This window comes from Colobus angolensis, unplaced genomic scaffold (genome assembly GCF_000951035.1).
Source record: "Colobus angolensis palliatus isolate OR3802 unplaced genomic scaffold, Cang.pa_1.0 Scaffold41, whole genome shotgun sequence".
Lineage (NCBI taxonomy): Eukaryota > Metazoa > Chordata > Mammalia > Primates > Cercopithecidae > Colobus > Colobus angolensis.
This window is the reverse complement of record NW_012117488.1, coordinates 4,729,093-4,753,841: the sequence shown is the minus strand read 5'-3', so window position 1 is coordinate 4,753,841 and position 24,749 is coordinate 4,729,093. Positions and strand designations below refer to the sequence as shown.

The 24,749-nt window shown below is 36.3% G+C and overlaps 1 protein-coding gene across 1 annotated transcript in view; it reads right to left on the bottom strand.

Annotated features, from left to right (window-relative positions):
- Positions 1–5,051: 5,051 nt before the first annotated feature.
- LOC105521770 (15 kDa selenoprotein) overlaps positions 5,052–24,749 on the bottom strand; it is a 50,652-nt gene continuing 30,954 nt past the window's right edge. The window contains 2 exon segments of the mRNA XM_011956078.1: positions 5,052–5,922; positions 23,321–23,384. Of these exon segments, the coding sequence (XP_011811468.1) occupies positions 5,864–5,922; positions 23,321–23,384 (123 nt within the window). The 3' untranslated portion in view covers positions 5,052–5,863.

Genomic DNA, 24,749 nt, shown 5'->3' with positions numbered 1-24,749 from the left:
CTTTAGAGTTGATCTTACTAGATTCTGTCATTCCCCTGCTTAAGGTTTTTTCCATTCTGGTTTTATTCTAAAAGTAACTTAGTATACAGCTAAATTCTCAAGATGGGATGAACCATATCCTCTTTGCTCACCTTTTCAATCTCGTTTTCCTACCACTCTTTCCCCTGGCTCACTAGGTTCCAGACATGTTGCCCTTCTTTCAGGTATGTGGAAGTGCTAGACTTTCTCTTAAGTCAGGGTCATTGCACAGGCTCCTCCCTGACTGGAAGGCATTTCAGTTTACTTTTTCCCTGGATGGCTTCTGTTCATCTTTTAGGCCTATTTAAATGTTACACCCTTAGACATCTCTAAACTCACTTGTGCCCCCTTTGTAATTCTCTCCTATTAACTTTTCTTCATTGCTTTTCATGTAACTGTAATTGTGTACTTGTGCTTCAGTTGTTCAGTGGTTGCCCCTCCCATTACAATACGACCTCTACAAGACGTGAGGACATAATGGATTTTTTCATGACTGAAGCTCGGGAACGGGAAAATGAGTTAAAATCCAATAAAGTGAGAGAAGGCAGAAGAGGCAAATTGAGAGAATTAAAAATACCTTTCAAAGAACTGCAGTCTCCCAACCTTTTGGGGGAGGCAAATTGCTTTATTACATCTAAATGGTCCCAGATGATAAGACTGTAAAATAATAATGTCTTTTCTTCATGAGTGATCAAGAAACCCTAGAATGTGCAGAAGTTGGAGCTCTCATACATTGCTGGTGGGAATGCAAAATGGTGTAGCCACTTTGGAAAAGTTTGGTAGTTTCTCAAAAAGCTAAACAGCATAACTCAGTAATTCCACTCCTAGGTATCTAAGAGAAATGAAAACATTTACACACAAAAGTTGTACATGAAAGAGTACAGCTGCATTCATAATAGCAAAAACAAAAAAAATCTCTAAATGTCTACTAAATAAATAAAATGTGGTATATCCATACAAAGGAATATTGTTCAACTATAAAAAGGAATGAAGTATACGCTATACTGTGGATGAGCCCTGAAGACATGCTAAATGAAAGAGCCAGACAAAAGGCCTAAGTGATTAATTCATTTATATGAACTGTGCATGATAGGGACATCTAGACAGAAAGCAGATTAGTGGTTGCCTAGTGCTGGGGAAGTAGGTGTGAGGGTGAGCACTAATAGGCATAGGGTTTTTGGGGGGGATAAAATGTTCTAAATTTAAACTGTGGTGATGGTTGCACAATTCTGAATATACAGGTTGAGCATTCCTAATCTGAAAATTTGAAATCCAAAGTGCTCCTAAATCTGAAACTTTTTGAGCACTGACATGACACTCAAGGGAAATGTTCACTACACCATTTGATTTTTGGATGAGGAATGTTCAACTGGTAATGCAAGTATCTCCAAATCTGAAATTCTAAACACTTCTGGTCCCAAGCATTTCGGATCAGGGATACTCAACCTGTCTTAAAAAGTCATTGACTTGTACACTCCAAATGGGTGAACTTTTTATGTGAATTGTATCTCAATAAAAATGTTTAAAAAGATGGTAAGGTGTGGTGGCTCAAGCCTGTAATCCTAGCACTATAGGAGGCCAAGGCGGGCAGATCACCTGAGGTCAGGAGTTCGAGACCAGCCTGGCCAACATGGTGAAACCCTGTCTCTACTAAAAATACAAAAATTAGCCAGGCATGGTGGCAGGCATCTGTAATCCCAGCTATTCGGGAGGCTGAGGCAGGGGAATCACTTGAACCCAGGAGGCGGAGGTTGCAGTAAGCTGAGATTGTGCCATTGCACTCCAGCCTGTGGGACAAGAGCAAGACTTTGTTTCAAAAAAAACAAAAACAAAACAAAACAAAGTTACAGATGACTCTTGTTACCTATGGTCAAGTCCTTGGAGCCAATGAATTAGTGAATGCTGAACCACTGCTTCCAGGAAAAATATAGAGGTTCCTGGGAACCTCTCACCACTGATTTCCATCCACCAATCAACATGTAACATTGTTTTTATGTTTTTTCTGTTTAAAGACATATTTTATATTAATATATTAAAATTGAATGGCCAATAGTACTGTAACTCATGCCTGAATAAAGCTATCTGGAACACATATTTTTTCTGGAAGCTCTTCCTATACTCAGAATACCAGATAGCACTTTATTACTAAAGCTTGGGGTCATTTTAAACAGTAAAACCATCAACAAAAAGCACAAAAATGTGAAATATGTGGCACTAAATACTGTTAAAAGGACACTCATTTGTAGTGAGAGTTGAAACAATGGTGTCACCTTGTTCGACCTCAGCTGGGAACATGTAGGTTGGGCACTCAAATATTTGGATGCTCTGTGCATACTGTGAATCACTATGGAAGTGCTGTATTATGGGGTTACAAATGCATTTTGGCAAACAGGTGAATTCAGAAAGGGAATCTGTGAAACATGAGGACAAAGTATATGATAAAAACCATTTCTACCAAATTTTCTTTTTTTTTAAGTTCTGAATTTCAAGGTCTAAACTTCAACCTCTTCATACAGCCGGAGAGATAAAATACAGTATTTGAGATACATGCTTCAGGACTGGGTAAAAGGAAAAGTCTGTTTTAGAGACTTTAATCCTTAGTTTTATTCCTTCAGTATTTCTACATAACCATGTTTCAGGCTAATTCCTGAGTCAAGCGACAGTTCAAAGGTTAAAGTGTTGTTTACATTTCATCAGCAAAAGTCTATTTTGAATTTTTGATCACAAATGCAGGACCTATCCTCCCCAGAGAGAGCCCTCTGCCACAACAGGGTTTAATTAAAAGACACTTTAATTTTCAAATAAATACTTACATCTGATATGTAAATATACTTGTATCTGAACTCTCTATATAAGTATATATCTGGAATAAGTTGCTCATATCTGGAATCTGTACTCTTACTTCCCATGTATTTGTAGATGTTTTCATATACTAGCTACTCTGCCAATTTTAACGTCTAAAGTTTTGCAGTATTTGCTTTCAAAATTTTTTTTATTAATTTTACTTTAAGAATGGCTTTCAAGCCTCAACTCCTCTTAAAACAGACATCAGTTCTTGCTCATAGTTCCTTGTAAGAGGCTTTTGCCAAATTCAGAAATTTAGAGATAATTTAACTGTGTTAGGTTATAAGTAACACAATTTTGGCAGGGGGAGCAGTCATAAATATCAAATGACTATTACACATCGTGTTTGTGAATATGAATAAGCTTAATCAAATGTCTGATTTTGGCTACAAAACTGTACTTTTTGGATCAGTATTTATACCCTTTTATTGGTAGTCAGCAGTTTTGTTTCTTTAAAAAGATGTTCTTTGATTGGTGAAAAACAATTGGAATTGGCTGATTTACTTGAACTTCCCAATTAAAACAGTGGGGTTTTGGTAGAGACTCTTATTCATCAGCTTGAGAACTTGGAAGCACTAAGATACTGTGGGGCTCTTCAGCCTCTTTGATCTCTCATAATAACTTGAATACAATAGACTTTTTAGGCCTCTCTTCACTAAAAAAAAAAAACAACTCAATGCCAGATATTCATTCAACTAGCTCTTCCTGCCTAGAAAACAGTCCATTTAGTTCTCTATGCTAATCGCAGAAGTTCTGAAGTTTCATTTTTCAGTCCCACTATTGTTTTGTATGTGGTGGCAACTCCTCTCTTGCTGTTTTTTCCACTGTCTGTAACTGGCTTATTCTTCCTCTTGTTCTGAACTAGTAATAACCAGTGGGGATTGGTGGCACATTTAACCAGGGCCTTGTACTATCAAAACGATGGTCCTCTCCGTTTCTATAGGTGATCAAAAGTAGACCACAGTCTGCCAGGATTTCTTATATTATTTTGATTAGCCAAATTACTCAGGGCTTATATTTGTTATCTTGCTGGCTTTAAAAATGTATTTTTTAATTTTAAGAACTACATAACACAAACCGCTAGTAAAGATCTCTATTAAAAATAAATACTTTATAGGCCAGGCTCGGTGGCTCATGCCTGTAATCCCAGCACTTTGGGAGCCCAGGTGTGAGGATCACCTGAGGTCGGGAGTTCAAGACCAGCCTGATCAACATAGAGAAACGCCGTCTCTACTAAAAATACAAAATTAGCTGGGAGTGGTGGCGCATGCCTGTAATCCCAGCTACTCGCAAGGCTAAGGCAGAAGAATCGCTTGAACCCGGGAGGCGGAGGTTGCGGCCAGCTGAGATCATGCCATTGCACTCCAGCCTGCGCAACAAGAACAAAACTCCGTCTCAGTAAATAAATACATACATACTTTATAAACATTCTCTGAGAGAGCTGCCTTTATAGATTTACAACTATCCTTCATTAAAAAAATTTAATTCAAAATCAACAGTTAGGGAAGTTTCTAGATTATTAAGAATTTATCCTGAGGTAAAGCCGACAGAATAGAGTATCAGACCAATTTGATACATCTTATGAAGAAGTCACTTTGAACCAGACAGAAGGTTAAGCAAAGAAAAATAATTAATATAAAAATTCTATATCATTTAGAGATATTCCTTAAATAACATACCAATGGGCCGGGTGCGGCGGCTCAAGCCTGTAATCCCAGTACTTTGGGAGGCTGAGACGGGTGGATCACGAGGTCAGGAGTTCGAGACCATCCTGGCTAACACGGTGAAACCCCGTCTCTACTAAAAATACAAAAAACTAGCTGGGCGTGGCGGGCGCCTGTAGTCCCAGCTACTCAGGAGGCTGAGGCAGCAGAATGGCGTGAACCCGGGAGGCGGAGCTTGCAGTGAGCTGAGATCCGGCCACTGCACTCCAGCCTGGGCAACAGAGCGAGACTCCGTCAAAAAAAAAAAAAAAAAAAAAACATACCAATGAAAATGTGTTCATAAATGAAAAAATTTTGACAAATAAAATCAGACAAATATAAAGCACTATTACCAACAATAAGATGTTATAAGTTTTAAATATTACAGCCATTTTTATATTTTGGCTTAAAAAAGGGCTTATATGAAAAAATGCATTGAAAAACATAATTTTTACACATGAAAGAACAAACCAGAAGAATTCCAAATTCAGACAGATTTTTGAAACTTTTTATTTATATTTTGCTCTTACAATGATAACTTTTAAATGGACTTTTCTGTAAGAATGTAAAACTCAAAAATTTGCCAAGTATGTATCTGATCCACACAAATCCTTAGGAAGGTTTTCTGTGTAGTCTTCATTAACGCAAATCTTTGTGAATATTTCACCCTTACTGTAGGATCTTGAATATGTTTTACAATAATGAAGCTACAAAGTTTTTATGCAGTGCATTCATTATAAACTATAAATAACATTTGTATTAAAAAGAAAGCTGCGTAATACAAAAATAGGAGAGACTCTGAGGAGCAGGCAATCTGTTGAGGCTCAGTATATCTTATTTGCTTTGTAGTCTGCTGTCATTTCTTTCAAAGAGCACATAGCACATGAGGCATAGTAATCATCTGTCTTGTTAACCTCTCTAATTTAAAAATCTGTTGTTCGTAAAACTGGACCAATTATCACAAACTATCATTTGCATAATTAACCACAAGTCTGTTACAAAGCATTTTGTTAGTGGTATCAACAAATGCAGGAGGATGGAAATTCATAAAAAATGGGTTTTGTTAAGCTTGCCAACTCCTTAGATGTCATGGACTACACTGCCATTTCACGATTTAATTAGATGTTTAATGCCTCAAGTAAAAGACTGATCAATGGAAGCAAGCAAAACTAAAGTATTTTGTAGGTGCTGTAATATTAAGGATAGGACAGAATTTAAGCAAGATTTATATGCGTTCCAACTTTTCACTCAGGAATTCTTCTACACTGTCTGTGTTCCATTTGAGAATGCTTAGTTCTTCAGCAATGTTCCCATTGTCATCCAAAAGCTTTAATACAGGGTCTGAACCACGGACATACTAAAAAAAGAGGGACATCATAATTAGGCTCAACTAAGACAAAGCAATTCAATTCAGTTTAAATTAAGTAATTAAAAAAAAGCTTTTAGACATGACAATAAACAAGTCTTAAAGGAAATCTTTAAGGAGAAGAGTTTTACAGGATTTCAGAAAAAAAGGAGAATTTAAAAAATCATTAATTAATTCATTCATTCATGAGAAAGGGTCTTGCTCTGTCGCCCAGGCTGCAGTGTAGTGGCACAATCTCAGCTCACTGCAACCTCCAGAGACCTCCTGATTTCAAGTGATCCTTCCACCTCAGCCTCCCTAGGACTACAGGCACGTGAAATTATTTTACTTTTAAAGAGAAAAATATATATTAGTAGCAAGACAGTTTATTTGGGATTTGAGCTTATTATTGAAACTAACAAATATGTAATGCCCCCATGATACTCTCAAATGAATTTAAAACTGGATGGAGGCAGACAAGTTCAAAATAATTGAGAAAATGATGGTATAAGAGCAATGTTTTAAAGTAGGCTGTGCATATAAATTTTCAGACACAGAAGCAATCACACACACATTTTCCTTGGCGTAACAAATCTAATGATTTTAGTCGTAATCAGTTTAGAATTAGGCTGGGTTCCCGAAACTTCAAATCTATTAGTTGGGTCCGATATTTCTCCAGAGAGCTCTGAGAAATTCTAATTCTGAGTAAATGTGACAACAGCCATTCATTAAGAGATCAAATAATTCAATTTTAAATTAAGTAGCACTGGATAACTAAAAATGTAGTTATGTAGTTCAGCAGTGATGACAGAGTTCTTAGAACTTCTTTCCAGAAATATGCTTCAGTTTATCTAGGGTATTCTGGGGTTGTGAACTCCAAAGATGGAGACTAGCTCTGATGTGATTATTAACACTTGGTATATTCCCAACTCACTTGTGGAGTTTAGAAAAACAGGCCATCCAGGCTAATGAATCAATATAACATTACTACTTAAACATTTTGGTCAGGTTTCATTTTTCTGAGACGGAGTTTCACTCTTTGCCCATGCTGGAGTGCAATGGCGCCATCTCAGCTCACTGCCACCTCTGCCTCCTGGGTTCAAGCAATTCTCCTGCCTCTGCCTCCCGAGTAGCTGGGATTACAGGCCCCTGCCAACAGAACCAGCTAATTTTTGTATTTTTAGTAGAGATGGGGTTTCACCACGTTGGCCAGCTTGGCCTCAAACTCCTGACCTCAGGTTATCTGCCCACCTCGGCTTCCCAAAGTGCTGGGATTACATAGGTCTGAGCCACTGTACCTGGCTGGTCACTACTTCTTAAGTTAAAGATTTTTTTTCTTTTTTTCTTGGATTTGAGATCCCAATATTAAAAAACTTATGCCGGGCACGGTGGCTCATGCCCGTAATCCCAGCTCTTTGGGAGGCCGAGCCGGGCGGATCACAAGGTCAGGATATCGAGACCATCCTGGCTAACACAGTGAAACCCCGTCTCTACTAAAAATACAAAAAAGTAGCCGGGCGTGGTGGCAGGCATCTGTAGTCCCAGCTGCTTGGGAGGCTGAGGCAGGAGAATGGCGTGAACCCAGGAGGTACAGCTTGCAGTGAGCGGAGATCATGCCACTGCATTCCAGCCTGGGTGACAGAGTGAGACTCCGTCTCAAAAAACAAACAAACAAAAAACTTACTATAATCCCAAAAGGAAATAAGAAACTAGATAGAATATAGTTGTAAAAATCCTCAACAAAATATTAGCAGTCAAATCCAGCAATGTGTATAAGAAATTATATGTCACTATCAGTTGCAAAACACCTATCTGATAAAAAACTTGTATTCAAAATATACAAAGAACTCTTAAAGTTCAGCTTACCAAAAAACAAAAAACCTCAAGTAAAAAGTAGGCAAAAAAACACAGACAAACAGGACCACTCAAACTTAAAAACTGCAGTGCATCAAATGAAACAATGAACAGAATGAAAAGACAACCTAGAGAAGGGGAGAAAATATTTGCAAATCATATATATCTGATAAAGGTTTAATATCCAGAATAGACGGAACCTCCACAACTTCACCACCACCACCAAAACCCAATTATAAAATGGGCAAAGGACTTGAATAAACAATGTTCCAAAGAAGATAAACGAATGGTCAACAAAATGTTCAACACCATTTATTTTAAGAAAAATGCAAATCAAAGCCACAATGAGATAGTACGTCATACCTATTAGGATGGCTACTATCAAAAAGCAGAAAATAACAAGTGTTGACAAGGACACAAAGATATTGGAACACTTGTGCCCTGTTGGTGGGATTGTAAAATGGTGAAGTCATTATAGAAAATAGTATAGAGGTTCCTCAAAAAATTAAAAACAGAATTACCATATGATCCTGCAATTCCGCTTCTTGGAATATAGACTCAAAAGAACTAAAAAAAGGGCCTTGAAGAGGTATTTGCACACCCAAATGTCATAAAAGCATTATTTACAATAGCCAAGGGATGGAAGCAACTCAAATGTCCACTGATGGATGCATGGATAAAGAAAATGTGAGCTGGGCACAGTGGCTCACGTCTGTAAATCCCCGTTCTTTGGGAGGCTGAGGCAGGAGGATCGCCTGAGCCCAGGAATACAAGACCAGCTTAGGCAACATAGCAAGACCCCATCTCTATAAAAAATAAAAAAAATTTAGCTGGTCATGTTGGTGTGTACCTGTGGTCCCAGCATCTTGGGAGGTTGAGGTGGTAGGATTGCTTGAGCCTCAGAGGGTGAGGATGCAGTGAGCTGTGATCACATCACTGTCCTCCAGCCTAGGTGACAGAATAAGACCTTGTCCAAAAAGAAAGTGTGTATGTATGTGTGTGTAGTGGAATATTATACATTCTTAAAAAGGAAGGATTCCTGTCACATAGTACAACATGGATGAACCTTGATCCACATAAATCAGTCATAGAAGGACAAATACTCCACTCATAGTAAGTATCTGAAACAGTCAAAACTATAGAAACAGAAAACAGGTAGTTGTCAATGGCTGGCAGGAGGGCGGGGGGGTTGGTGGGCACAGAAAGATAAAATTAAGTGTTTAATGGGTGTAGAGTTTCAGTTTCACAAGATGAAAAAGTTATAGAGACCTCTTACACAACAATGTGAAAATACTTAATACTGGACTGTAGTATACTTAAAAATGGTTAAGACTGTACATTTAATATTTTTTACCACAATTTAAAAAAAGAGAGCAAAAGATCTGAACAGACATCTCACCAAAGACACACAGATGGCAATAAACACATGAAAAGATATGCAAATCATGTATCATTAGGGCACTGCAAATTAAAACAACAATAAAATACCACCACATACTTATTAGAACAACTAAAATCCAAAACAGTGACAAAACCTAAAGCTGGTGAGGATGTGGACCTCTTAATCACTGCTAGGGCAAATGCAACATGATGTCATCACTTTGGAAGACAGTTTTGCAGTTTCTCACAAAGTTAAACAATCTTAACTGTATGATCCAGCAATTGCACTCATAGTTATTTACCTCAATGAGCTGAAAACTTCTGTGTACACAGAAATTACACAAAAATATTTATATTAGCTTTACTCAAAATTGCCCAGAATTGGAAGCAACCAAGATGTCATTCCACAGGTGAATGGCAAAACTGGTATAACAGAGTAATATTCAGTAATAAGAAGCCAATCTGAAAAGGCTACATATTGTATGGTTCCAAATATATAACAATCTGGAAAAGGCAAAATTATAGAGATAATAAAAAAATCAGTGGTGGCCAGACGCAGTGGCTCACACCGGTAATATTACCCAGCACTTTGGGAGGCTGAGGCGGGTGATTTACTTGAGGTCAGGAGTTTGATACCAGCCTGGCCAACATGGCAAAACCCCATCTCTCCTAAAAATACAAAAAAATTAGCTGGGCATGGAGGCACGCTCCAGTAATAAAGCTACTCAGGAGGCTCAGACATGAGAATTGCTTGAACCCAGGAGGCGGAGGTTGCAGTGAACCAAGATGGTGCCACTGCACTCCAGCCTGGGCGACAGAGCAAGATTTCATCTCAAAAAAAAAAAAGAGAGAAAGAAAATCAGTGGTTGCCAGAGGGTGGGGAAGAGGGAGAGAAATGACCTGAAAATGTGAAGGATTGGAGATTTCTTAGGGTGGTGAAACTATTCTGTATGATATTGTAATGGTAGATATGTAATATGCATTTGGCAAAACTATAATTACATAACGCAAAGAATGAATGCTAATGTGAACTATTAAACTTAATATATCAATATTGATTCATTAATTGTAACAAATGTACTACACCAATGCAAGATGTTATAACGGGAAAACTGAGGGTGGGGGTGGGGGCCAGGGAGTGTATGGGAATACTCTTTCCTTTGCGTTCAAATTTTCATAAACCTAAAACTGCTCTAAAAAACAAAGTCTATTAAAAAAATTATTTTTCAGTGAAATTTAAAATTTAAATTGATACATAATATCTGTACATGTTTATGGGGAAAATCATTTATTCAAATATCTACTTTAATTATAAAATAAAGAAATTAAGGCTGGAAAAAAGAGATTTCCATTACAATCACCTTACCTTTATTTGTAGTCCTCTGAACAATTTGGGTTTATCACTCCTAACGAAAGCTTACAAAAAAAGAAAAAGATTCAATAGTTCACTTCCAAATCCAAGCTAGCTAAAAAGATTAATATAAAAGTGGAAATAAACTTAAGAAATCAAGCATTATATCCTATATGAAAAAAACTAAGAAAATTTAAACATCTATGGATAAATGGAGATACCATATTCTCCAATATTTTAAGACATTAATTGTTTCAAATTAATAGAAATCCCAAATTCCAATAGGATTTTAAGGCTTGACAAAAATGATAGCTCAATTTTAAGAGTAAATGTGTAAGAATAGTCAGGGCAGTTTTTAAAAAGTAAGATATGGAAAGAGAATTTGTTCCACTGTTTATTAATACACTATGTGATACAGATACCATAACAGAGAAAATAATAGAACAGGAAATTAAAAGAGATAAAAATGTCTGTGAGAATTTTTTAATGTGCTAAAGCTATCAAATCAGAGAGAGGGAGAGGGAAAAAGAGATATATGTTTGCCTGGCGGTGTACATGAGTTATTCGATAAATACTTCTGAGAAAACTGCCAAACTGTTTAGAAAAAAAAATCACAGAACTAATAATCAGTCATGATAACTGCTAAAAAGGAGAGGTTAAAAATACTACCAAAGCCTACAGCACAGAGAAAAATATGGAATATAAAATTCTACTCCTAAGTATGACTCAAAAGGAAATGTTTTATAGATAGCCTATGTAAAAATGGAAACATCAGGACAGCAAAACACCACAAGCAAATTAAAAAATGACAAACTGAAGAAAATTATCTCAAATATATAAAAGGGCTCTTACAAATAATTAAGAAAAAATACTATGTATAGCAATATGTACAAATATACAAATGGTAAATCAACATTTGAAATAAATGTTCAATTTCACATATAATCGAAGAAATGCCCAAACAATGAGGTACTCACATTCAGAATTACAAAGATTAAAAAGAATACTAAAGGGTAGAGAGGAAACAGGGAGCGGGATTTTGCTGGGAATGAGCTATGGGAGGAATATAAATGGGCACATCCTTCCTGAAGGATATTCAGCAAAATCAACCACGAGTCTTAAAATGTACATAGTTTGTAAACCTGCAAGTACACTTCTAGGACTTTCTTTATTCTGAGGAAATAACTTATAAAAAGTCTTGCTAACCAAGTCTGAAAATTTGGAAATAATTTAAATGTGTAAAACAATATTGGTCAAATAAATTAATATGAACCACATAATCATTAAAAAAATTATGATCTATATTTAGTGACAAAGAAAACTTTTATGGGTAAAAAGCAAGGATTTTCCCTGTTTCTTTTTCTTCAATTTGTTTCCTACTGTTGTTTTAAAAAGGTGAATATTTTCATGTGCAAATGAAAAAGCCCTAAACAAATCTTAAAATATATAAAGTGGTTCAAAAAACGTTTACTGTTATTATTTTAATAAAGGCCTATACATGGGGTATTTATTTGGGAAAGTTTTAAATGAATGTTTTCCCGTTTTGGATGCTATCAACCTATATTTTACCAATTTTCAATAATGATCATGCCTAATTAATTCAAATTAAAACATGTGTAATACATTTTCCTTTGTTTCTTTTTTTTTTTTGAGATGGGGTCTCCCTCGGCTGAGCGAGGGGTCAGCCTCGGTCTTGCCCAGGATGGAGTGCAGTGGCGTGATCTTGGCTCACTGCAACCTCTGCTTCCCGGGTTCAAGCGATTCTCCTGCCTGAGCCTCCTGAGTAGCTGGGACTACAGACACGGGCCACCACGCCCGGCTAATTTTTTGTGTTTTTAGTAGAGACAGGGTTTCACTGTGTTAGCCAGGATGGTCTCGATCTCCTGACCTTGTGATCCGCCTGCCTTGGCCTCCCAAAGTGCTGGGATTATAGGCGTGAGCCACTGCGCCCGGCCTGTAATACATTTTTCTAAAATAAAAGCAATTATTTCATTTAGATACTTGATCATTCTTAATACCAGTTATTGATCATTTGCATAATTCTCATCTTAGATTTTATAGTGACACACATGCTTCTGAGTTTTTACTTTAGAATTAGATAGCAATAGCGCTATCAATTTGCTTCATTATGAGAGTCTTCACATATTTGACTCAAATATCTCACCTAATCCTCCCCTACAAAATTTATTTCAAAATAAAACCAATTATGCTATTCTGGTTTATTAAAATATCGTTTCTATTAACTTTATCCTTTAGGATTTTTCCAGATATTCTGCAAACTCCTGAATCACCAAACAAAAATTATCTTATGATTTTTATTGCCTTTTATGCTGTTCTGTTCCTCTGCCAAATGCTATTTGCATGTCTGTGCAAAATACTGTGTAACACGCAGTAACTGTGTCTACATGCCTTCTCTACCACATAAGAAATCTGGTAAAAGGACTATTCTTATATATGTTGTTTTGGATCCATAACAGAGCTTAGCATACTTAACAGTTCACTTATTAAAATGATTTAACAGACTGCAATAAGTGAACAAATTTAAAAGGAATACTAAGATGAGTCACTAATTACTATTTTCATCAGTTCTTTCCTTTTCTCTCTGCTAAACACAGATCCATAGCTTCCTAATTTTGAAAGAGAGGATCTGTTAAATACCTTGTAGCAGCAAATCACATTTTACAGGCAGTAAATAAATCTTTTAACAAATATTTGAGTACTCATTATATACACATGGCATTCGATAAGTTACAGGAGAGTATGAGGAAACTTGAGTTCTTTAATGTCAATACATCTACAGTCTGCTTAAACAGATCTGCAACAAATAAAAAGAGGTGATCATAAAAACAATGTCATTAATTTAACAACTGACAATAAGTACTCTAAGTTCAGAGAAAGGAGATCTTAGTATGTTAGAGTCATAAGTAAACAAGAAACAAAATAAGAACTGAGAATTTATGTTCACTTGAACATAAAACAGTCCTTCTTTTGACATAATTCTAAAGGACTCAAAAGAATTTTATCTCTTACTACTTCAAATTACTCCTAAAATTTGATATTTCTTAATAGTCAAAATAGCCCCAAAGTCAACTTCAAACGTTTTAGTGAAGAAAGTAAACTGAAAAAGTATGATAAAAATGTATGCTAAGAAAGGCAACTGTGCTGGTGGATCTTCAGCCAGTCAGGAAAAACTACAATTCCTCAAGTTCAATGATTTTGGCCTCCATTTTATTACTAAACCTACCACTGTATTTAATTTCTCAATGTAAACATACATCATGGCTCAGTTATGAATGAGAAAAAACCCTCTAGATGTTTTACAAATTATAAGCAAAATAACGATGGTGAATTTTAAAATTGTATAAAAAGATTGGTATTTGAATACATAATATTATTTGTTGTATTCTTGACTTGATCATATGGTAATCACATATCATGTGCTCTATAGTTGCATGAGTCATTAAATATGCAAATAGCAAATAAAGTCCAGAAAAGAAATAATGGAGCTTATGGCAACCTTAAAGAGACTTTTTTTTTTCTTTTAAAAGATTCTGGAGGAGGGCAGCTGGAATATTTTATTAATAACTTTCAGTATACAAGAAAAAGTAATCACCACCACCATTTACCATCTGGGTTCAGTGAACTCTGTTTATTTTTGTATTTTTAAATGATTTTATGAATAATTTTACAGAAGAATAAAGGGATAGTGAAAAACAAATCTATTCAAAATTTTAATAAGAATAAACCACATAAATTCAAATATTTATTCCGTATTTTCCTGATTTTGAAGGTAAATATAACCAAAATGAGCAATGTGCTTTCAAGGCAACTAACTGCTCATTGACTATCATGCATGAAATTAGAGCACAGCCATGCTGTAAATATTGATTTCAGATTCCAAATACATTTCTAATAGGTTCTAACTTATTTTTACTCTGGCTCTTTTTTTTTTTTTTTGGTTTTTTTTTTGAGGTATAGTTTTGCTCTTGTTGCCCAGGCTGGAAGGCAATTGGACGATCTTGGCTCACCGCAACCTCCGCCTCCGCGTTCAGGCAATTCTCCGGCCTCAGCCTCCCGCGTAGTTGGGATTACAGGCATGCACCACAACGCCCAGCTAATTTTTTTTTGTATTTTTAGTAAAGACGAGGATTCTCCATGTTGGTCAGGCTGGTCTCGAATTCCCAACCTCAGGTGATCCACCCGCCTCGGCCTTCCAAAGTGCTGGGATTACAGCCGTAAGCCACCGAGGCAGGCAGATCACCCAAGGTCAAGAGTTAGAGACCAGACTGGTCAACACGGTGAAACCCTGTCTCAATACAAAAATTAGCCCGACATGGGCCGGGCGCGGTGGCTCACACCTGTAATCCCAGCACTGTGAGAGGCCGAGGCAGGCGGATCACCAGGTCAGGAGATCCAGACCATCCTGGCTAACACGGTGAAACCCCGTCTCTACTAAAAATACAAAAAAATTAGCTGGCCTGGTGGCAGGCGCCCGTAGTCCCGGCTACTCCGGAGGCTGAGGCAGAAGAATGGCGTGAACCTGGCAGGCGGAGCTTGCAGTGAGCCAAAATCGCGCCACTGCACTCCAGCCTGGGCTACAGTGTGACTCCGTCTAAAAAAAATAAAAATAAATAAATTTAAAAAATAAAAAAAATAAAAATTAGCCAGGCATGGTGGTGCATGCCTGTAGTTCCAGCTACTTGGGAGCCTGAGGTAGGAGGACTGTTTGAACCTGGGAGGCAGAGGTTGCAGTGAGCCGAGATCCCGTCACCGCACTCCAGCCTGGACAACAAAGCGAGAGACTGTCTCAAAGAAACAAAACAAAACAAACAAAACTATTTTCCTTTCTGACCTTGGTAATATATTGTTTATTCACTCACTCTTGATTTTTGAGAAAATTCATTCAGAATATTGTCAAATGAGGTTTCAGAATCTGAGCTTCTGTTCATATGGAACAATTTTATTATCATTAGTCTAGAACAGGACTTTCTGAGATAATGGAAATATTCTTCATCTTTTCTTTTTGGTATGGTGGTTACTGAGCATCTGAAATGTAGCTAGTGCGTCTAAGGAACTGGATGTTTAATTTTATATAATTTAAAAAAATTAGGCCGGGACAGTGGCTCATGCCTATAAGCCCACCACTTTGGGAGGCTGAGGTGGGCAGATAACCTGAGGTCAGGAGTTCAAGACCAGCCTGACCCCACGGAGAAACCCTGTCTCTACTAAAACTACAAAAAATTAGCTGGGTGTGGTGGTGCATGCCTGTAATCCCAGCTACTCGGAAGGCTGAGGTAGGAAAATTGCTTGAGCCTGGGAGGTGGAGGTTGTGGTGAGTCAAGATCACACCCAAACCATTGCACTCCAGCCTGAACAACAGGAGTGAAACTCCGTCTCAAAAAAAAAAAAAAAAATTAAAACAGCCATGTTTGGCTACTTGGTCACTCCAGGTCTAAAGTGTTATTTTATCTCTTTGCATTCATTTTCTGATTCATTTAATCATTAGAGGTGTTTCTGTCAATTTTCTTCTCTGCCATTATGGGCAGAAAGCAAAAAAATTTCAAATTCTCAAATGTGTTCAATGAAAGCTTAAAAAAAAAAATACAGAAATGGTGTCATACCATGTGGGTCACACAATAAAATCAAAGAATGATTCCCCACTAATTTTTTTTTTTTTGGTTGTTGTTGTTTAGTAGAGATGGGGCTTCACCATGCTGGTCAGGCTGGTCTCAAATGCCTGACCTCGTGATCCGCCTGCGTTGGCCTCCCAAAGTGGTGGGATTACAGGCGTTGAGTCACCTTGCCCAGCCACCAATTTGGAGATTTCTAAAGAAAATCCAATCACTCTAACTTTCAGAAAATGTTTCTATGTCAATTTAATTATTTGTCACTAATAAAGGCAATTTTGTAAATAACACTCAAAGTGATCAAATAAACAGAAGTAATTTAAAAACAGATTAAATGTTTCAGCTTTTCCCTTAGGATTGTTAGCAACCCATTCATGCTGCCCCTTAGAAGAGCTAAGTTTTGCTATATATACTGCTCAGAATGTCAAGGGACTCTCATAATTCAGAGGCTCTTTAGAGCTAACTTTAAGGAGTATTAAAAGGGATTATTTAAAAAATAAAGTATTAAGGAGTATTAAAAAAAAACAAACCCCAAAACCCAAACCCACATCTGTCCTCCTCCTTGTTCTATAAAGAGGGTATATGTGGAAATGGGGGGATAATAAGGAAGTATATGTTCTGAGGTTAAGAAAAATGTTTGAATTATGTTATTTTCAAAATCACAAACACGTGAAAATATAAATGAAAAAAGAGACAAAATATACTTGGACAAAATACAATCCTGTTGATTAGACAGAAATATAATCATGTTGAAACAGGATTATATTTTGAGATGAAATATCCTGTTGATTAGAGTAAGTACATTAGAATCAGAACATACTCTAAATAACAATGTCATACCATATCCAGAAACGTCAATATAAAGAGAACGGCAACAACAGACAACCTAATTCTCAACTGTGTTCAACAAAAGCTACTGAGTAATCAAAAAAAGTATTTCTAAAACAAAAAAACTGGCTGGGTGTGGTGGCTCACGCCTGTAATCCCAGCACTCTGGGAGGCCAAGGCGGGCAAATCACCTGAGGTCAGGAGTTCCAGACCAGCGTAGCCAACATGATGAAACTCCATCTCTATTAAAATACCAAAAAACCCAAAAGTTAGCTGGGCGTGATGACGCATGCCTATAATCCCAGCTACTTGGGAGGCTGAGGCAAGAGAATCGCTGGAACCTGGGAGGTGGAGGTTGAAGTGAGTTGAGATCATGCCACTCTGCACTCCAGCCTGGGAGACAAAGCAAGACTGTCTCAAAAAAGAGAAAAAAAGGCCGGGCGCGGTGGCTCAAGCCTGTAATCCCAGCACTTTGGGAGGCCGAGACGGGTGGATCACGAAGTCAGGAGTTCGAGACCATCCTGGCTAACATGGTGAAACTCCGTCTCTACTAAAAATACAAAAAAAACTAGCCGGGCGAGGTGGCGGGCGCCTGTAGTCCCAGCTACTCGGGAGGCTGAGGCAGGAGAATGGCGTAAACCCGGGAGGCGGAGCTTGCAGTGAGCTGAGATCAGGCCACTGCACTCCAGTCCGGTCGACAGAGCGAGACTCCGCCTCAATAAAAAAAAAAAAAAAAAAGAAAAAAAAAAGAAAATGTACTATTATATACATTTGGAGTACAAAACTGTGTCATCCCATTAGGACAATTTAGAAGCACTTGAAAACAGAAAAGGACAACTTAAGAGAATTTAGGGAGACTGGAGGTACAAAATGAAGACAAGACAAACTAAAAAAATTATGACTTTTAGGAAAAGATGAGAACTTTTTATGAATGTTTGAATCCTGTAAATTCATCAAGGGCATATAACAAATGGAAATACAGGCTTTTCACCAGATTCTCAAAAGTGGGGGCATCCCTTGAATTAGAAAACTTTAATAAATCAGTGCATTCATTCCATAAATACTTGAATTCCTCTTAATACCTGGTTCAATGTTACATAGATTTTGGGTGTATCAATGATTAAAAAACAAAAAACAAAAAACAAAACACAAAACAAAAACAGAACACAAACTTTGAGCTCTAGCTTGAGAGAGGCAAAAGACCAGTATGCCAAATATAATCTATGTGGGAGGTGTTCTGGAACATAAAAAGAAAAGTAAAACACTGTTTAAACCACCCAAAAACAATGCTGGAGCCAAATTTTGAATGAACTGGAATTTGCCACAAGAATTGGGAAGGAGCACAAGTTAGCAAGAATTTTCAGTGTGTACAAACACACAGAAGTCAGAGCTCAGAGAATTGCAAATAGTTTTGCATAAACTAAAGATGTGAATCTAGAAATGAGAAACCGTGTCACGGAGAGTCCTGTATGTCATTTTGTATGTGACAGAGAACTATAAAGGATTTTAAGCAAGAGAGAGATACAATCAGATTTGTCTTATGAAAAGGGTCTCCTTTGGCTGTTGTGTTAAAGAGGTAAGGAAGTAAGAAAAGGGAAAAGAGGCAGACTAGATAATAAGTAACTAATCTTTTTGGATAAAGATGTTATGGCCCTGATTGAAAACACAGAAAAGAGAAAGGGACTATGAAGGTTATTACTGAGGGAGAAGAGACCCAACATGGTGACTAACTGGATATAAAGGATAAAAGATCAATCATGATTCCTGTGTTTCATGCTTATGCTTTTGCCTGATCATATTGCCATTTATAGAAATAGGGAAGATGGTATACTTTTAATAGAGAAGAGGATTAATACAGTTTTTGGACATGCTGGGTTTAAAGCCTTTCTATTAAAAATGTGGACCACAGTCTGTAGGATTGTAAGAAATACAGAATCTCAGGACGCATCCCAGATTTATAGAATTATACCCTGTATTTTAAGAAGATCCCCAGGTGATTCATATATGTATATTGGTTTAAGGTGCCTATGAAATAATCTAAATGGAAATGTTCCATGGAAGTAAAAAATATAAGAAATACAACTTCTAACAAAATAAAACTTTATGTAAAGATATAGATTGGGGGTCATCAGATAAGTACTGTAATTGAAACTGAGCAAGTGGGACACCATTCGGTAGAGTCAGAAGAGAAGAAAATTTGAAGATAATAGACCTTCACTAACAATAACGTTTGAAGTGCAGGCAGTAAAAGAGATGCCAGAACAGAAGAGAAAGATATGTTGGAAGTAGGAGAAAGCTAGGCGATCATGAAGTCACACAAGTGAAGAGAGTTTCAAATGCTAGGGCCAAGTAAGATTTAGTAGTCAGGAGGTAAAATGGTAGAAAGAGAAGCACCATTACGGTACTTTGAAAAATGGCTAGAGGTCAATATACAGAATTTTGCATATGAGAAAGGTTGCAGTTATAATATACATTGACTTGAATGTTTTTTTAAAGATGACCAATGTATGAGTATATGAATGTTTGATGGTTCATAACTGAAACTTATTATTAACCAAGCAGCAAATATAAGATACAATAACAATACTTACCACTTAACATTTTCATTACTGGAATAGTGATTGACATACAGTAAGCATCAATACACATTTATAGAATTATGGAATGATTTACTCTGTATTTGCTGGTGCCAGACACATACTAAGTGATTTACATGTTATCTCATTAATCCTCAGAATAGCCCTATAAGGTAGATATTAACCTATTATACCTCAACTGTAACCCATTTTATAAATAAGAAAATCAATGAAGATAATGCTAATGGATCAGTATTCTTTCCAGCAAAACTCCAATGTAGCAATGCAACCTTAAGCATGGCTACCAATCAATCGTAGTTGGCATGAGAAGCAGGTTGAGTATCCTTAACTGAAATGCATGGGAATGTAAGTGTTTTATTTTTTTGGATGTGGAAATACTTCCATATATAGAATGACATATCTTGGGGATGGGACCCAAATATAAACCTGAAATTCATTTATGTTTCATATATACCTTATACATACAGCCTGAAGGTAATTTTATGCAGCATTTTTAAAGTTTCATATTTTGGAGCATTCATGCTAGATTTCAGATTTTTAATTTTGAGGATGCTCAACTTGTACTACATTATTTCAAAACTCCTTTTTGTATCTGAAGGTTTATGATTCTAATACAGAGGTTGCCAAACTGAGGCCCATGGGCCAAATCTGTCCTGCTTGCTTTTGTTAATAAAGTTTTACCGGAACATAGCACATACGTTTAAGTACTGTCTATGGCTGCTTCTGTGCTGTAACAGCAGAGTTCGATAGTTACGACAGAGCTCATGTTGCCTATAAAGCTGAGAATTTTTACTATCTAGTTCTTTACAGAAAGTTTGTCAAGCCCTACAAAATTAGGGATAAACCACATTACTTTCTGAGAGACAGCCACATTCTTAACACAGAAGACTCAAGCAAGAGAAAAAAAAACATGATTACTTAGGATGTCACCACAAGTGAAGTGACAGAATACTAGAATCAACTATGAGAAATTATTATAGACAGGCTTCTATACTTAAGCAACTAGAATAAGGAAAAAAAGGTATTTTAGAAGACATATTTGGAATTGACTAAGAAATATGATCTGGGATTTTTTTTACACAACTCTGAGTGGTTTAATGTGGGTAAAACATACCAAAATTTAAATTCTTCTTCTTTCTGAAATAATTTAACATTAATTTACTCTTGTTTCATGAAATGGCTAATTTAAATTAAGTGATCTTAAAAATTGACAATGTATTATAAGCTAGAGTATAATGAAGATTATCATGATAATCCCAGAAGCTACTTGATGTTGAAGATAAAAAATATGAAGCAGTGGCTGGGTGCGGTGGCTCACGCTTGTAATCCCAGCACTGGGAGGCCAAGGCAGGCGGATCACCTGAGGTCAGGAATTTGAGACCAGCCTGGCCAATGTGGCAAAACCCTGTCTCTACTAAATATAAAAAAAATTAGGCATGTGTGGTGGCATGCACCTGTAGTCCCAGCTACTCAGGAGGCTGAGGCAGGAGAATCACTTGAACCCAGGAGGTGGAGGTTGCAGTGAGCTGAAATTGCACCACTAAAAAAAAAAAAAAAAAAAAGAGAGAGAAAGAAAATATGAGGCAGTGATGACATGAAAGTTAGTTTGGTATTTGTAATTATTGCTTTATAGCAACAATTCTCCATGCTACAGCATGGAGATACAGAATATCTGAAAGATATTCTGAAATACATTTCAGAATACATTTCAGAATATCTTTAAGATGGTAATTCTGAGGGTGGGAATTTAATAATGGTTTTGTCACAATTATAACAACTTTTCATGGGCTCAGAAAATACTGATATTATATATAACAATATTAAATACAGTTACACATTATGGAATTAATCATTTTTATTTTAAGCAAGTAGATAATTAAATATTTATACATAGCATTAAAATTCAATTGTTTTCAAAAGGAAAAGACAGTATGATATATGTACCCTAAGGTTTGATAATTTACATAAGAAATATGTATTACCGTAGATAATAATATCTGATATGATAACTAGGAAGGCTAATCATAGTATCGAAGTTACTCTTGATTCTCACGAAAATCTAAGTTATAAAATGTTGTTTTTAATAAAACAAGTAAGTATAATCAATGCAGCTAAAAATCAATTGCTAAACCTTTCTAGAAATAAGAATGCTCACATTATCATTCAGAGAACGGATACAAAAAAGCCAAAACAACTGTGGTACGATTCTGAGTTTAAGTGTTTGAGGCAAAAAAAAAAAAAAAAAAACCAGAGTAAGAAATTTTTTCCTCAAGCAAAAGTAATATCTTCTTTGCTATATTAGAATGTGTTACTCTAACAAAGACCGTTTTTGATTAGATATGTATCTGCTTTGGGCCTCATTAAGTGTCCCAAGTCAAACTTCTATATTACGTATCTGTGCCAAATGATCAATATTTTATTATAAACAATTCTAGGTCAGCAATAAAAAGCATGTGCTAATGCAGGCAATTTTATAAAATATTAAATCCAAAAAATTCTCTTGCCATTAACTAAATAAGGCAAGAAATCAGGGGAATGTCAGCAAAAATCGAGGTAGAATGAGGTATGTAAATTAAATACTTATGTATGTATTTAAAAAAGAGAGAGAAAGCATTATTACCTTCAGACAAGTTCAGTTTCATAAAACTGATTTTCAAAGTGACACGCAAGGACAGAAGACAAAAGCCTTAGTTCAAGCCTTTCTTGGTAATGCAAAGCTCCTCATTATTGTCTGATGTCAACCCAAAGAATATACCTTCACAATTATCCTCTAACATGTTTATCCTTAAAATTCCCTGTAAAGATATATACATATGACTTTCTCTCTTTTGTATTTCAAATTCTTTGGCAATTACTTCTTTCCTTGGTGATTTGTTATTTTGTATAGGTCTACTCTTAATGCAATTGTTCCACATAAATCAATTCACATTTAAAATACACTACAATGGTGTGCTACTTAAAGAAATTACACTTACATCTGGTAAAGGAAAGGCTCTTGCAAAATTCACACCTGGCAAAGGAAAGGCTCTTCTTTTAAGAAAATAACTCCTTCATGTGTTGTATTTTAAATCTAAATTTTTCTCTTCTTTTTTTTAGAGACAAAGTCTTGCTCTGTCGCCCAGGCTGGAGTGCAGTGGCGTGATCTTGGCTCACTGCAACCTCTGCCTCCCGGGTTCAAGTGATTCTTCTGCCTCTGCCTCCCGAATAGCTAGGATTGTAGGCATCCGCCACTGCGCCCAGCTAATTTTTGTATTTGTAGGAGAGACAGGGTTTCATCATCTTGGCCAGGCTGGTCTCAAACTCCTGACCTTGTGATCCACCTGCCCTGGCCTCCCAAAGTGCTAGGATTACAGGCGTGAGCCACCATGCCTGGCCTCTAAATTTCATATATTGTGTTCGCTTAAAGTAACATAGCATTCACCAATTACTTTAACAAACCACCTCCATGAAAACAAATGTGAAAAAAATGCATATATTGTTGAGAAAGTATAATCCTAAAAATTCTTTTTTTTTTTTTTTTTGAGACGGAGTCTCGCTCTGCCGCCCAGGCTGGAGTGCAGTGGCCAGATCTCAGCTCACTGCAAACTCCACCTCCTGAGTTTACGCCATTCTCCTGCCTCAGCCTCCCGAGAAGTTGGGACTACAGGCGCCCGCCACCTTGCCTGGCTAATAATCCTAAAAATTCTTATTCCTGGGAATCTATAATGAAAACAATTCACATAAAATGTTGATTTTAAATGGCTGAACAGCTTACTGGAGTAAATTTTATATACCTTGGACTTGAGGGAACCTTCCCAATTTTCATCCACAAACTTCAAGAATAGCTCCTGCATACAGCTACAAAAGGAAAAACAGGAATTTTAAAAATTGGTATAAATTAAAAATGTACGTATAAAATAAATATAAATTTTCACAGTATAAACACTACAGTTAGCAGATATATAGATACACAGTTATACAGTTATACAGTTAGCAGATATATAGATCAAAGAAATGTCAAAGCTGGTTAGCTAGCAGTTCCGGTCTAACAGAAGAGAAGATGGAGGCCCAAGTATAATAAATGATAGAGGAACTTCCAACCTACTTCAATTACTCTTAAACCTACTCAAAAAGACTGAAGTAGATATGGAAATTTAACAATAAACTTTAAATAGGTAAGATATCCTAGGAAGCTCTACAAAATACTAAATATTTCCTACTTTTTTTTTTAGGGTGATAAACTGAATATAGGTATATATCATCCAAGATAGTTACTTAATAAAAATTCTTTCTGGTTGCTTTTAAGTGATCAAAGTTTTAAAATTAAACCAACTGTTATAGAAAGTACTATGTAGAGATATTATAAGAAAAGCAGTAAAATCTCATTATAAAGAACTCAAATGCAAATATTTTCCTTTAATGAAATTTAGCTGAAATGGATTCAATGGTAAGTATCTCTTTTCTACAGAACCTGCACATTCACTTTATAGTAAAAGCTCATTATAAAAAACTCAAATGCAAATATTTTATTGCAATGAATTCAGCTGAAATGGATTCAATGGTAAACATCACATTTTTTTGTAGTTGCAGAGCCTGACTATTCTTTTTATAGGGCAGGAATATACTTGGAAATGCTGTGACCATAAGAGAAGCTGGCAATTTTAAGAACATATCATATCCATTTCATTTCTTCTTGGCTTTTAGATTTGTTTTTTATGGAGGTTCAAGAAAGATGGACTTTACTTTTTCAGGTTCTAAAATTTAATTAAATTTAATTTTTAAATTTAATTTATTTAATTAAAAAAATGCCCTATGCATGTTTATTTAAAATAGTTTGGAAAATACAGAAAGGCACAAAGTAGTGATTTAAAAACCACCTTAATGTGACCTAAAGAGATAATGATTCTTAACAGTTTGATGACTTTGGGCCAAATCAATTCTTATGTTTTTGGTAAGTCACTGACCCTTCTGAGAATCTGACAGAATTTTGCATTAATGCAGGCTGTTCATGGACGCTGAAACCAATGGTGGATTTCAGATTAAGAATTCTGATGATCTCTAAGGTTCACTGCAGCAATAAAACTTTAAGAATAGGTTAATTTGGCTGGCACGGTGGCTCATGCCTGTAATCGCAGCTCTTAGGGAGGCTGAGGCGGGCAGATCACGAGGTCAAGAGATTGAGAACATCCTGGCCAACACGGTGAAACCCTGTCTCTACTAAAA